General features: G+C 35.5%; 1 protein-coding gene across 1 annotated transcript; it reads left to right on the forward strand.

The window, feature by feature from the left end:
- The first annotated feature begins 65 nt into the window (after positions 1-65).
- Positions 66-13532, forward strand: LOC109034529 (serine/arginine-rich splicing factor 7). Its single transcript, XM_019047734.2, has 7 exons — positions 66-214; positions 1375-1505; positions 1989-2081; positions 2591-2744; positions 3539-3718; positions 9603-9770; positions 11104-13532. The coding sequence occupies exons 3-7, from the start codon at positions 2024-2026 to the stop codon at positions 11144-11146; spliced, it is 603 nt and encodes a 200-aa protein (XP_018903279.1). The 5' UTR covers positions 66-214; positions 1375-1505; positions 1989-2023; the 3' UTR covers positions 11147-13532.
- Positions 13533-14146: the final 614 nt, after the last annotated feature.

Raw genomic sequence — 14146 nt, forward strand, 5'->3', positions numbered from 1 at the left:
AGATAAAATAATTTTGCTATTTACTTTTCATAATGAAATAATGCATTTTCTACACAATGTGGCATAATCAATATTACTGATTACTGATCTCGCCGAGGAATCGGCGTCCCGTCCCAGTAATTTGTTTTTGTTTATCTTCATTTGGTGATTAATCAATTTATGTAATTTCAGTTTGCATATTCAGTGTATAAATTGTCCTCTTCTTCTTTAGCAGGTAATATTCTCTCCATTTCTCAACGAATTTTAGTCGAAAATCGTCTCTATTTCTTACGTCTTTGCGATAAAATTTTGATGGCTATGTGAAGGCACTCTTCTTTACTTGATGACTTTACCTGAATTTCATCTCCTGCACCCGCATTTAACCTCCTAAATAAACCCGATTAACGTCTCTACTTTCCTCTGCTAGCTCATTGCAACGATTTTATTGTCATACACTTATTTTGTCCATTGCATCATTGAAAACATGAAGTCACCAACTAGTTGGAATTTCGCATTTCTTGATTTTTATTATTCGCTCTCATTTGGCACGAAAACCCTTAAATTGTTGTTTTGGTGTCCAGAGCTCTTTTCATACTACGTGATTGATTGTCTTAGATCATTTACTTTTACATTAAGGAGATTTCAATGTACTCACGAGTTGCTTCAAGTAGACGCTCATTCCCAATCACCAGAGCGGAACTTCATCGGAAAAAATGGGCGTACTTTAATATAATCAGGATGATTTGCAAATATTCTACAGCTTCTGATTGGCTGGCGGTATATACTCGGCTCATTGACAGATGATGCAGCTCTGTGCAAAAGTCACATCAAAATTTGGCCTTTGGTCATTATGAATATGATGATCCGGCTACTGTCTAGCCTATGATCCCCTAAGTATTTTTAAATTGTGTGATAACTGATAAATCTGACAGGAATATGCTGATGTTTCATTAAATCTAAAAGCACTTGAAACCATATGAATGGGACTTTCAATTCAAATTGAGGAACTTGCCTAAGACTTGTAAAAAATTTAATGAAAATTTGAAAATATATAATGTACACTTAATATACAGAACACTTTCCTGTTAAAGAGACTAATTATCACCAAGATTTTGACCCATAGTAATTTTTCCAAGCAAGGAAAATGGGATTCAATAGATTAACCATTCAATTGACTCTTCTCTAGAACCAAGGGCTCAATGTAGATGGTTAAATATTTACAAAACTCATTTGACGAACCGGACAAAATGCTATTAAAACTAGTTCATTGAAAGGGGTTTCGTTTGACGAACCAAAACAAGATGTTCAAAAGTTCAGACTGGGTCCACTGAGCTCTCATTAATAATTAATATCTCATAATAATCTAATAAATTTATATCACATTTTTCTTTTTAGAACTGTAGTCACGTAGTTTGAATGCGAAGCTTCTCTTCGAGGAATCAGCAGCAGGGTTTACCACCTGCTCCTCAAAACTCATCAGCTGTGTCCACTTTTTGTTTCCAGCCATGTCTTTCATAGGTTTGTCTGTAAGTTTTCCATCATTTTATTTTTCACATTCAAGTTTACAATAATGTAAGTTTCTAATGTACAAGGGGGTTAGGAACACTCGTGTGTGTGGGGAAAAAGAGTTCATTGTTTAGAAATTCTGTAGGAGTCTATGACCCTGAAGTTATTGGAGTTGTAACTTGAGTTTTAATCAGAGGCGGATCCAGCAAGTTGGCAAAGTTGGTTGCCCTCCATTTAAGCCTGTGTTAGTTAATTTATTCTTATCGGAGCACCTGGCCCCTCTGAGAATCGATACATGTCTACAGGTTTAAACGGAGAGAAATCAATGTTGCCAACTTGCTGGATCCCTCAATGGTTTTAAGGCTAACTTTTTTGCAAAGTTTACAGCCTTGTCTCCATTTGACGTTTTCTTGAGATTTGTTCCAGGGTCAAATTGTAGGAATGTAACTTTTGGGATTTTTCATAAATTCTCATATTTTTATCTTTCTCCTTTGATTTTTCAGGCTTGAACTGAATCTTTAAATTTTTTGGGAGCAATATGTCTCGCTTTCGTGATACAGGAAATCCAGACTGTAAAATCTATGTTGGAGATCTCGGTGAGTATTTCATTAATTACTTTTCCCGAGCATCACTCTTCATTTTTTCGCCTGAAACTAAAATTATGGTTTACATAGTAAATGAGACTTGAATGGTACGTTGCTCAGAATTTCTGATACATCATGCTTCGGGAGGGAAAACTGTGTTGATTCATCCATTATCAAGTGTGTAGAAAAGCAAACAAGGGACATACATTTTCCCACTTCAGATCGGTAATTTCTTGCCTGAGCCATCATATTAGAATTGAGTGGACTGAGCAGTTGGTGAAAGGTGATGAAACCTTAATAAATCAAAAAAAAAAAAAAAACTAAGTCTAACTGTCTATCAGTGGTTGTAGAGGAGTTGGATGGACATGTGCTTTTCACACCCATGTTTGAATGCTTCAAGTGTGGTGTGAGATTCATGAAAATCAGTCAAATCAATTCTCTGCTAACATTTTAAGCCACACATACAAGTCGATTGTTTCGATTGTGGATCTCAGAGTGTACCCTCTTTTATTTTTTTGCAGCCTCCTCAACTTCTAAGCAAGATCTAGAAGATGCATTCGCATACTACGGGCCGATCCGGAATGTGTGGGTTGCAAGAAACCCCCCTGGTTTTGCTTTTATTGAATTCGATGATGCTAGAGACGCAGAGGATGCCGTTCGCGGCGCTGATGGAAGGTAGTTGCTTGATTATATCTTTTGATCATATGTTCTGTTTGTCAAGAGCGGCTGATTAAGTTTATTCAAGAAGAAGAGAGTAAGCCTGTGGATGTTTCAATGCTTTTTTTTTAAATAGCAAAGTATTTCGATATTCCTGTACTTTAGTTCTGCAAAATGGTTACTTTTTGTGATTTTTCTATCCATTCTATTTGAAGGTGATATTTGGTCGGTGGCATCTTTTGTATTGGAATATTCCCATCAATAATTAAAATTTAAGGGGAGCTCATAGGCAAATCGTCTAAGCTGGATAGCTAAGAGTAATGTTTACAAAGCATCATAAGTATTCATTTGGCCTCAAATAATTTGCAGGTTCACCCCTCTTTCATAAGAAAAATATTCTACAAATTGAAAAGCCCCCTAGATTGCTACATTTGCATGCAACTTTGGCAGTGTGAGAAAAGTTCACAATATCATAAAAGCATCCTGTAAAATTTTCCACTATGTACCCTTTCTTTTATACTAAGTGTGAAAAATTTATATCCAAAGATTCCCTATTAAAAATAAATTATTTGACAAGGAGAATCAATACAGGATCTTGCTATTTCTTTCCCATGTTAGAAATTTTATGAAATGATTAATTGGACATGTTCATGCTAAAAGGAACTATGTCACATGCAATCCCTATGCACACAGTTCCTTTTAGCATAAATACGTCCAATTTGAGCAAAGAATGACTTAAAATTCTCCAAAAACCTGAAACAAAATCAATTGCCAAAAATTTTACCCCATCTATCATTGAAAAATAATTGCAGGCGTTCCGTGAATGGGAGACGTGTAAGGGTAGAAATGTGCAATGCATCGAGAAAAGGAGGTTTTCGCGGGACTCCATCTCGGCGAACTGGACGCCCCTTCCATCCTGAGGATCGTTGCTACGAATGTGGAAAGCGCGGACATTATGCTCGCGACTGCCGTGGCCGTGGAGGGCGTGCAAGGTATGTTGTTTTTTTGCATTCATTTGATTTTTGGTAATAGATATAGTATTTTGTGTTGAACGTATGCACATGTACCATTCCACTTAACTTTTATTTTAACTGAACGATTTAGTCAATTTTAAGGTGAGTTAACTGAAGCACATATAATTTTGAGTGAAAGCACTCTGTTAAAGATTGATCATCAAATTTTCAATGGATCGCTAATCAAGGTACGAATTTAAGCATTCTAATATGTGTTTCATCTTTAAAATTTCATGTAGAACACAATTCTCGAAACAAGCGGAAAGATTAAATTCATGCATTGAAAAACAACAATATCTTTGCTATGAGTCATTTGCAATAATTATTGTTGCATGAACCTGTTCTACTTGAAATTTTAATGAGATAATATATATTTTAATGCTTCAATTTGCACCTTGTCTAGTTTTCCATTCAAACCTTGGTTTATGTTTTTCTCAAGTTTGGTTTAGTCTGAACTTTATGGGCAATTTTTTTTATTTTGTCCATTTCTCTGGAGGTCATCAAATTTCAAAGGAACTCCTTTACTCGTGATACCCTAAAAATCAAAGTTACTTTCTGTATTGGTATTTATGTTTCTGATCTCAAAGTCGTAGTTCCTCTCTACTGTATATATTTTCTGTTTTTTTATCACATTCATAAGTTCAAGATCTGATTTTATTCGTGTGTGATATGTATTCTGATAACTTTGCAGTGGTACAAAGTCATGTGCTCTTCCACAATTTGCATGAAATCCCTCTACTGATATACCAATAATTTACTATAAACCTACTTAATATTATTTTTACGCACAACCTAAACATTCTGTTTTCTGTTGGCTTAAATTTGACTCTCCTGGTAGTCTGTTTTGATTTAACGGGGGTTTTAGCCTTTCCAGCAACTTTTCCTTTAGTTATTTTACCAACCTGAGAAGATAGAAATGTTAATGCTAAATATCCTTAATGGTTTTGGCAGTATGAAGAAGTAATTATACAACAAGATAGTTCTGTTCACATTCCAGTACATACACAGTAATCATTTCTTTCTTGAAATTCAGAATAACCTCATCATTAAAATGTCAATTACTAGAAACGAAAATAAAACAGTTCACAATACCTGCAGAAGAAAATCAATCAGAACATTACAAACGTGTGAAAAGTTTTTATTTTTTAAGTAATATCCTAGCTCTTGTACCAATTTCTATTATAACAATTACGTAAGTATTCTAATGTACAAAAAAAACGAACGAATCAGGTTTTGTGTAGCTTTCAAAGGTAGCTAGGCAGCTAAAATTTCATTCAAACTCTTACTGAACTGGATGACATTTAGTGTGGGACCTATCGAAAGATTAGTTTATTCTTTTAATTTATCAGAGTTCATTTTGTTTCGGGTCTTCCCAAACCTTTTTTATAAATGTGAAGGCATTGTTGTGAAAGTAAGTACTCGCTGCTTATTTGATGTTGTAGTTTCTCAGATCAGGATATTCACAGAATGGGAAAAGTAGAGATCATGGAAATAAATGAAGTAGAATAAAATGTTTGTCCCTGTTAAGTTTTTCTCGATATGATGAATGTTGGCAGACCATTGGTATGAAAAACCAAATAACTTACATCTCTTAAAATCTTGAAACACCCTGTTCACTATTTTCAATCAAAATTTGTAAATAAATCAGTGGCTTTAACCCAGAATGCAGTGAATTATGGATCCCTTGTTGCTCGAAGACAACTCAACTGTTTATTCAAAAGACGTTGACCATGATTTCATCAATGTTTTGATAGGCAGTATGGCTGAGAGTGCATAGTTCTTCGATGTGCGCAGTAGACGCGTCAACTTTGGCTGTAGTCAGCGTAGCCTCTACGAGAGCAATCACTTCATTGTTTTCTCACGCCCACTAGTCTGCTTGCCTACAAGATAGATCTTCTAGTCTTGCGCTCGTGCAATTCACACTGCTCCGCCTGAACCGCGCCCTGAACTCAGTCGACAAGTACATCTGCGTTCTCTTGATGATCGTCTGTTTCTTCCACTTAAGTTCTATCAATAATCCAAGCAAAACATGTGCGCTCACCCTTCCCTTCCATCTTTGTCAATATTCTTGTAGCTATGATTATTCGTAGAGTGGTAAATCTAATAGAATCTGAAAAATTTGAATATACCAAGGAATCAAAAATCTTTAAAAAAACCAAAGAACGTTGGAATTGTTGTAAAATACCAATAATTTCCTCTGTCTCTGCTGCACTATCAAAGTTGACAAAATCTGCAGTGACCCGACTTTTAAGAATATGACTTAACATGGAACAAGTACATATCTGACTCTGGCAAAGAATCTAGTTTTCTTAAACAAATTTGGAGAACCTGCGTGGAAAGCATGTTCTAGGTTCATCTAGGAACGAGCCCTTAAGAATGGGTGTAAAATCAGTCATCAAGAAAATTCACACAATTTTGAAACCATGATTGTAAGGACCACTTTTTGCAATAAGGAACTACTATTTTGGTTCATCGTAGAAGCAACATGTGTGCTATTCATTTTACCCTGTAGATAGGTGCTTTTATGAATGAGCCAGAAATAGTAGTTCCTAATTAAAAAATGTAGGCAATGTGTGCCTGGTATTTGACCACTAGGAATAAACTCTTCAGGCATTTTTTAGAAACAAGATGTCTGCTTTTGCTGTCCCTGTCTAAACAGATGCATTTATATGTGCGTCCCTGTTCTTAGTTTCCTTGTATTACGTACTAACTGGAAGATTCAGCTGTCAATATGTTATGCCCAAACTATTTGACATCTAAGTGTATCCAGCACATCTCTTCAAATTTTTCTCTGAAATCTTCTCTTCTCTCCTTCCGAATAAAGATTTTTGATTTATCCTAACCCTTAATGAGCGCACATGCCAAGCTGAAATTGAAAGTAACTTAAGTGGTAAACGAAGAAACCAAGTGCCTGTAACGCTGTAGACATTCAGAGTCGAGGAACCCGATTGGCGTCTGCGATAGCTCGGCTCTCGTGTCTTGCTCCCGGCTGTCTAGCCATCTATTTGGGCGCCAAAAGTTTCCTCGACAAGCCACCGACCAAACCCCAGACAGATAATCTATCTCAATGATCGCACAGTTTTCTCTAGTTAAAAGAGTGAGTGGTTTTTTTATTCTTTTTTCAATGGACGGCTCAGTTTCGCTGGTCATAGAATTGAATTTTGATGATTGAAACTTATCAACTGTAACCGCCAACGGGAATTACAACCTTTAATGTTTGGAGAAAAATTTTTCACAGTAGCAATTTTCATTAAAAAAAAAATTTGAATCAGCGGTTTTGAAAGAGAACTCAAGGTAGCATCCCAAAGAATTAGTTGTAAGTGGCTCTGATAATTTTTGTGCCTATTGAAGACATTAAATTTTATTTTAATCTGGCAATCTTCTCACAATTATAATCAGCTTTTTCTCATAGCTATGTTTTCAGGGTTGAATTTTTCGGGCAATTTTAACTCAGGTGTGATGTGGCATTTTTGGCGTTTTTAGCGCCAAGATATTTTTCAAACACTCCACTAAGTAGTGGTATCAGTCCCTTCATTTTCATTTTTTCTGTGGGAAGATTTTTTTTCTTATAGGCGGTTACAACTAGTGAAAAGTAAGATCCATTCAAATGCCAAATTTCTATGTTTAGTACCCATGAAAATTATGCCTATCAAGAAGCATCAAGCTTCATGTCATTCACCGGAATGGTGCCAACTATGGGGTCTATCAGCTTGTTTTCATCAGTGAAGCAACCAACGCAAATGTGGATATCACTGGTTAATGAATTAAAGATGGAAGAAACCATAGTATGCATGACCACTGAGGATGATGTCAATTGCTGTATTTTTTCAAGGAAAATATCTCTGTTAATATTGCGATGTGAGAGATCTGACTTAAGACAGATTTCATTACTTTTTGCTAATCTATATGTTTCGATCATTAAAATACTATTCTATGATTGACAAAAGTGACCTGCTTCGCTTGTAACGATTGACCATTCTCGTCAGAGAATTGATGGTTTTACCATTTCACAATCGTGATTGATCTAAGGGTGAAATAACTGGTACGCCAAACTGAACAACAAAACCTATTGGTGAGAGCAAACACATCAACTCAGGTAATTTTATCGGGTGGTTCTACAAATGTGATCAGAAATAGAGAACAAATTTTCTAGTCATAAGACAGTAACTTATCATTTAAAACATTTGATTCTGCTCTCCTGTAAAGTTCGAATCTCAGATCATTATAAAATTAAAAAACTTGATCCTTCATTTAATTTTGATCATTAAATTTCAGTCAAAACCATTCATGGTTTGACATGTTGGCTTGATCGGGTGCTCTATTAATCTGTGTGGTTTTTAATTGTGATTCATTTCACTTTTTAATGTTTCGTCATTTTTTCTTATCTGTTCGTCAAGAATTTTCTCCAAGTATATTTAAATTGCAGTTTGAAACTAATTTATATAATCATTTCCAGGGTGTCCACTTTTTAAAAACGGAAAGATTCACTCTGATGTAGACATTCTAGGTCAATTTTAAAATTAACGGAAGACACTGCTCTTTTTGCGACATATATTAGTAAATTCATAATTAAAATACCAAGGGAAATTTTTTATTTTTGTCGTATTGATCCAAGAAAATCTGGTAAAGTCGAAGAATATTTTTTGTAGACACCCTGATTATTTTTCCTTCAACTGTTCATGATCTGTCTTGTCCGTCCTAGATATTAATTATGTGAAACTTACACCGCTATGCTAAGGAAAAACGCCGCATGAACATTCGACTGTTGCCAATTTTCCACTCAGAAAATATTTATTTTTGAGGAAAATTATAAATATTCCTCCTTGAAATTTTCAGACCTTTTAGATCAAACCACGAACAAAGTTCTCTGAAAAATTAGAAGAAAATAATTACAAATTTCCCCAGGAATCTGTGATTCTTCACAGGAAATTTGGCATTGTCTGAAGGCACATTCGGCGTTCCTCCTCAGAATGGCAGTACAGACCTTTAGTGTTTCCTTTCCAAGGGAAATTTCTCCTTTTATTTTCCAGTTGGTACTCACGACCAAGTATGATCAGGTTTTTTATTCATTCCAGTGAAGGAAAATGTACCTTGAAGTGCAGTAATGTGCTTGCCCTAGTTCAGAGGTGTAGAAAATTCTCGATCACGCATCCGCCCGGGCAGGTGAAAAGGCCCTTATAAATGTGAAAGGAGGGAAAATCCCTTAATGGTCACAAGTCGAAAATCAAAAGAAAGAAGAGGAGAAAGGTCCTCACTTTTGCAATAGGCGGGAAATTTTGTGGAAAACTGATTTTAAAAATGTGGACAGCTGGTCTGCCGAGATAAGGAAGAACGCCGTATGAACATTCAAGAGTTGCCAAATTTCCCGTGATAGACATGTATTTGTGACAACATTCATGCATATTTTTCCTTGAAATTTTAAAATATTTTATATTTAAATTGCACAAAAACTGTCTAAAAATTTTGGAAAAAAAATTCACAATTTTCCCAGTGAATTCGGTTTTTAACGAAGGAAACTTGGAAACGTCTGAAGGCTCATACGGCGTTCTTCCTTAGCACAGCAACGGTGGAAACGTGGAAGCTTGGAAGATTCTGCACCTCTGCTTTAGTTTGAATTTTTTCGGATGCTCCAGGGATCCTAGGAATCCCTGCTAGTCATATTTTTTACAAGATAAATCCGTCCACAACAGAAATATGGAATTTCTCCATTTTTTTATAGGTGAATGTAAAAATTGAATACATTTTGCCAAATCCATTTATTCCTTTTACCAAAATATCTTTTCTTTTACTACCATTGTAATAAATTTTTTTGCCCCTGAGATCATAGTTAATGGTCATTTGTATGATTTCTAAAATTTTCCAGGTCTTATTCAAGATCAAGGTCCCGCTCTCGTGACCGTGATCGCCGGAACAGATCAAGGAGTGCTTCAAAGAGTCGCTCCAGGTCTCGTGGAAAGCGCTCTACATCCCGCACTCGTGCTAGATCTGTCTCTCGCGGGAAGTCGGTCTCAAGATCCCGATCTCCTAGCAGGTAAATACGTACAAACGTTTATAAGTTGCAGGAAAATAGTCAAATCAGGCATTTTATCAAATGCCTGGGCATATTGGCAAATTTTAAAAATTTACAAATTTTAGTAGGTTTTTACAAAGACACCTTGAGTTTTGAACGTTTTGAAAGTAATAATAATTCATCAAATTTACGAATTTTCCTTGAATATTCATTTGCAAATGCCCCTCATGTGTTTTAACTGTCAAAATTTAAAAAATTCTGTATTTTATGACTTGCAGTAAATTTTAAGATAAACGCTAGTTCTAGGGCTATAGATCATTACAAGTGCCCTCATATAATGCATATTCGTGTATCGAATTGTTTCCTACTTTATCAAAGAATTGCTTTTTGCTAGAATTAGCGAACAAAGCAGAATTTGAATCCAAGTAAGATCATTTGGCTATTTGTGTAGGCATTTGACAGACTGCCTAATTTGACTAATTGCTGGCGACAAATACATATCTATCTAAATAACGGGATGATTAAATGGTGCTAGTCCCACACTGTTTGCAGGGGGAAAAATACTGGAAAAAACCATGACCAGTGCAAGTCACAGTCTTCCATGTATTTTTGGCTGCTTGATTTTTCACTAGCACGTATATCTTCTCTGCAAATTTTCATTTTCCTCGAAAAAGTGCGCTTTTGGAAGAGAATTCCGATTTTCTGGCAGATTAGAGGGTGTGAGGAGAAAAATCAGGTCAATTTTGGACTCAGCATCGAAAGTTATGCTCCAGTCATCTATCAAATCTGCATTTTTTTTTCAATGCAGACCTGTGTGGTTGATGAATTGTCCGTTTCCAAATCTTCAATGTTAGAGTACCAATGAGATTGACAATAAAAACTGGTGCGCAGCAATTTAAGGGTTAAAATAAAGTCAAAATTAAATGGAAGAGCATGAAAAATATTCGACTTACTAAGTTGAAAATGACACCATTAAGTTTATTTCTAAATATGTGCAAATTGAAGTGTCATTTCATGTATCTAGAGCAATTGCTGATTAGTCAATGAAAAACAAAGTGTAGAATTAAACTATAGTCTAAGATAATGAAGAATTGACTGAAGTAATTAAATTGATCGGGCAAATGATACTGGAAGTCGCCTAATGATTGATAAAGTTACTTTATGATGGGTTTTTGCTGTAATCATAAAAAAAGTCGAGTCCTACCCGTCACACACTGCACTGTCGTCACATCCGCTTAATAGTGATGGAGTTACTTAAAAATGAGCTGCAAAAAATCTGATATTCTTTTCCTGAATTTCTGTGACTATCCTGACTTTATCTTATTTTCCATTTTTTTGAACGTATGTCTTCTAGGTCCCGCGCTCGTGATGCCAAAGATCGCAACGGTGATCTATGAAAGATATGAAACTTCGCACCAGCAGCATACTTGGTTGTCCCAATCGCTGATGCTTTTCACCAGCAACCTAGTTTTTACGTCCAATTGTATTTTCTAATTACTGGAATTTATTTATTTTGATTTTCTCTTTAACTGCAATATTGTAAAAATTATTCAGTAATTCAGTAGGTTCAGATGAAGGAAGCCAAATTTTAGAAACTGACCGTGACCTGAAGTTGATGAAAACATTCAGATCTCCAATGATGCATACCTATTTTGGTCGGGTTCAACGATATAAAAGGAGCAAAATTACTTTTTGTTAAAGTACCGTAGCTTTAATGATGTCAGCAAGAACAATTGCAATTTCCTCTTTAATGTACTAGTTGATTATTTTAATTTAATTCATCTTTGACTTTTATGTTGCTTTGACGTATGAAGTAGGTTCTTTGGGTTAATGTAATCTCTAAGAAGGCTTGGTAAAATTTATGCCAAAGAATGGGACCAACTTTTGACCTCTCAAAAAAAGAGTGAAAATTCCAAAAAATGTAGCAGCTTAAGCACCGCAAGCACATGCAGATAACCTGCACCCTGATTTTTTTTGCCGTGGCAAAAAAATCATGTGTACAACCCATACTGTGATTTTCAGCTGCATAATGTAAAAAAATAAGTGCAGGCTGTTTGCGGGTGGACATGGTACTGTTTTTGATTTTTGAAAATAACTTGGGTTTAAAATCTAACTGATCCTAAGTGTCATTTTAGTGATGACTATATGTGCGAAATGTCTTATTTTGAATTATTATCAACAATACACCCTCTTTGTGTAAAGCATAAACAGGTAAAGAAATAACATCAACTCCTAAGAATTTGATTTTTAACATTTTAGTTGTAGACAGGCTATTTTCATGTAGGCAGTTTATGTTCGCTGCAATTGTTTTTTAAATTCGTACTGACCATCCCAGATAAATCCATAAGTGTATTCTCCAAGATTTGGTTATCCAGGGAATTGTGAAACTGCATTGAGAATCACAGGTAAATTCAAGTCATGATGTTGGTTTGATGTCTTTTTGAATAGTAAAATCGGAGCTTTTGAAGCTCAGAACTGAGTAACGCATTTTCTAGTTTCACAGTTGATATGTTTCTTCATCAGAATTCCATGTAGAACTTGATTGACACACTAAAAATTGCCAAATAAAATTCTTGGAGGCGTCGTCAGCTAAGTTGGCAGTTGTTTACTTTTGGCAAGTAGTAGACTAATTTACGTCTCTGCGCACATTGGCAGGGTTGCTCTCCATTGTGCCTGGGTTGTTCCTTATTTGCTATCGGACAACCGGAAATTTGTCGCTTGCAAACGGAAACTAAACAACTTTCCAAATGACTGACGACACCCCTAAGAGCAAAAGTCAAAAGTAGCATTTTATGATCTCAGTGATGCAAATAACCAATCTTATCAAAAAATCTAGGTCTACTTTAGCCAAATCGTTCATCACCAGCTACATAATTTTTGCTTACTTTACGGATTAATAATTCGATCCGAGTTCTGATGTTCATTCTTAAATTGAGAAGTATTAATCATCAAAAAGGAGAAAATGTATGTGCAACCAATTAGTTATTTTTCAAATGTTCTTAAATTTTCAACGGCTGATGTGACCTATTTTACACTGTTTTTTAAGTAGAGTATTCAAATTTTCTAATCTTAATGTGCACTATGAACTCCTGTCATTCACTAATAAGCTGATTTTGCACCTTTTCTCCTACATGTTCGATGTCAAATTTTCTTGAGGGCATATGTTTCGTGATGTATTAATTCTTAACTGGTCTAGTCGTCCATCGGAAAAACCACAAATTATTAAAGAATTTCTTTCACATCAGGGAAATGCATCAAGAATCTTGCCAAATCAAAGGACACTAAGCTGCAAGGGATTTCTCAGCTGCATATTGTCGAGAATTTGATGATTTTTTACTGTTGGTCTGGAATAAATTTATGAATGTATCCGGGAATTTTTTTCTACACAAAACTAAACACTGTGAAATCTACTTTCAATGTTGAGAGCCGATTCTTTTGTCCACCCCATAAAGTTCCTAAATCTTACCGCAGCTTTAATTACTTTTCTGTTTTTAAAACTCTTTTTTTATTTTTTGATGGAAGAATCAAGAGAAACTCCACCCAAGAGATCTAATAGGTTTTTCTGGATCACATATTTATTCATCTATCTAGATACGTAGGCCTTTTCCTTTAATTTGTTGTATTTTGTGAATTTTAATTTCATAAGTAGGGTTTCGTGCTTTACTTATGATTGCTCGTTTTTCTGAAAAAAAGTATTTCCTTTCCTGTGTTCAATGTTGAAATTCTTGGTATGATTGGTTTAAAGCTTTAATTGGTAAAAATAAATGTAAAATGTAAAATTTCTTTGTCGAGTTCTTCCTCAAACCATGATCATTACATTAACTCCTAATAGGACGTATTTCTGTCAAACGGAACTAAGCGCCAATTTGAGTTCCTTTTGAGGAATTTAGAATCCCGGATAGCGCGTTCTGTCAAACGAAACTAAGCGCCATGGAAAGGCATTGCGGGAATAGGACGGAACGAGCAGGACGCCCGTTTCCGCCGCCAATCTAAGCCCCCCTCTACCCTCCTCCCCCAATAGCGCTTAGCTCCGTTTGATAGAATTACGTCCAATAGGTCAGTTGCACTAGTCACGAAATCGTGTTTTGATGGTTTAAGCTTTTAAATTAGCAAAAAATAATAAGATCTGTTCACATGCCTAGTTTCTGCATTCAATATTAACAGAGATGACCCCCTTCAAAAAGCATGGTGTCATCCTTTGGCACACAACGGTTTCTTCCACCTTGGATTCATCAGTTAGTGATACGCACATCTGTTTTGGTTGCTTGATTTGAAATACGAACGAAACTGAGTGGAACGGAACTTTAGTATGCATCACCGCGATGGATGACATCTCACTCCATATTCTTCAAAGGACTCCATTATTGGACTTAGAAACTTGTTTTTTGACAGGTTCT

The sequence above is a fragment of the Bemisia tabaci genome, chromosome 5 (genome assembly GCF_918797505.1).
Source record: "Bemisia tabaci chromosome 5, PGI_BMITA_v3".
Taxonomy (NCBI): domain Eukaryota; kingdom Metazoa; phylum Arthropoda; class Insecta; order Hemiptera; family Aleyrodidae; genus Bemisia; species Bemisia tabaci.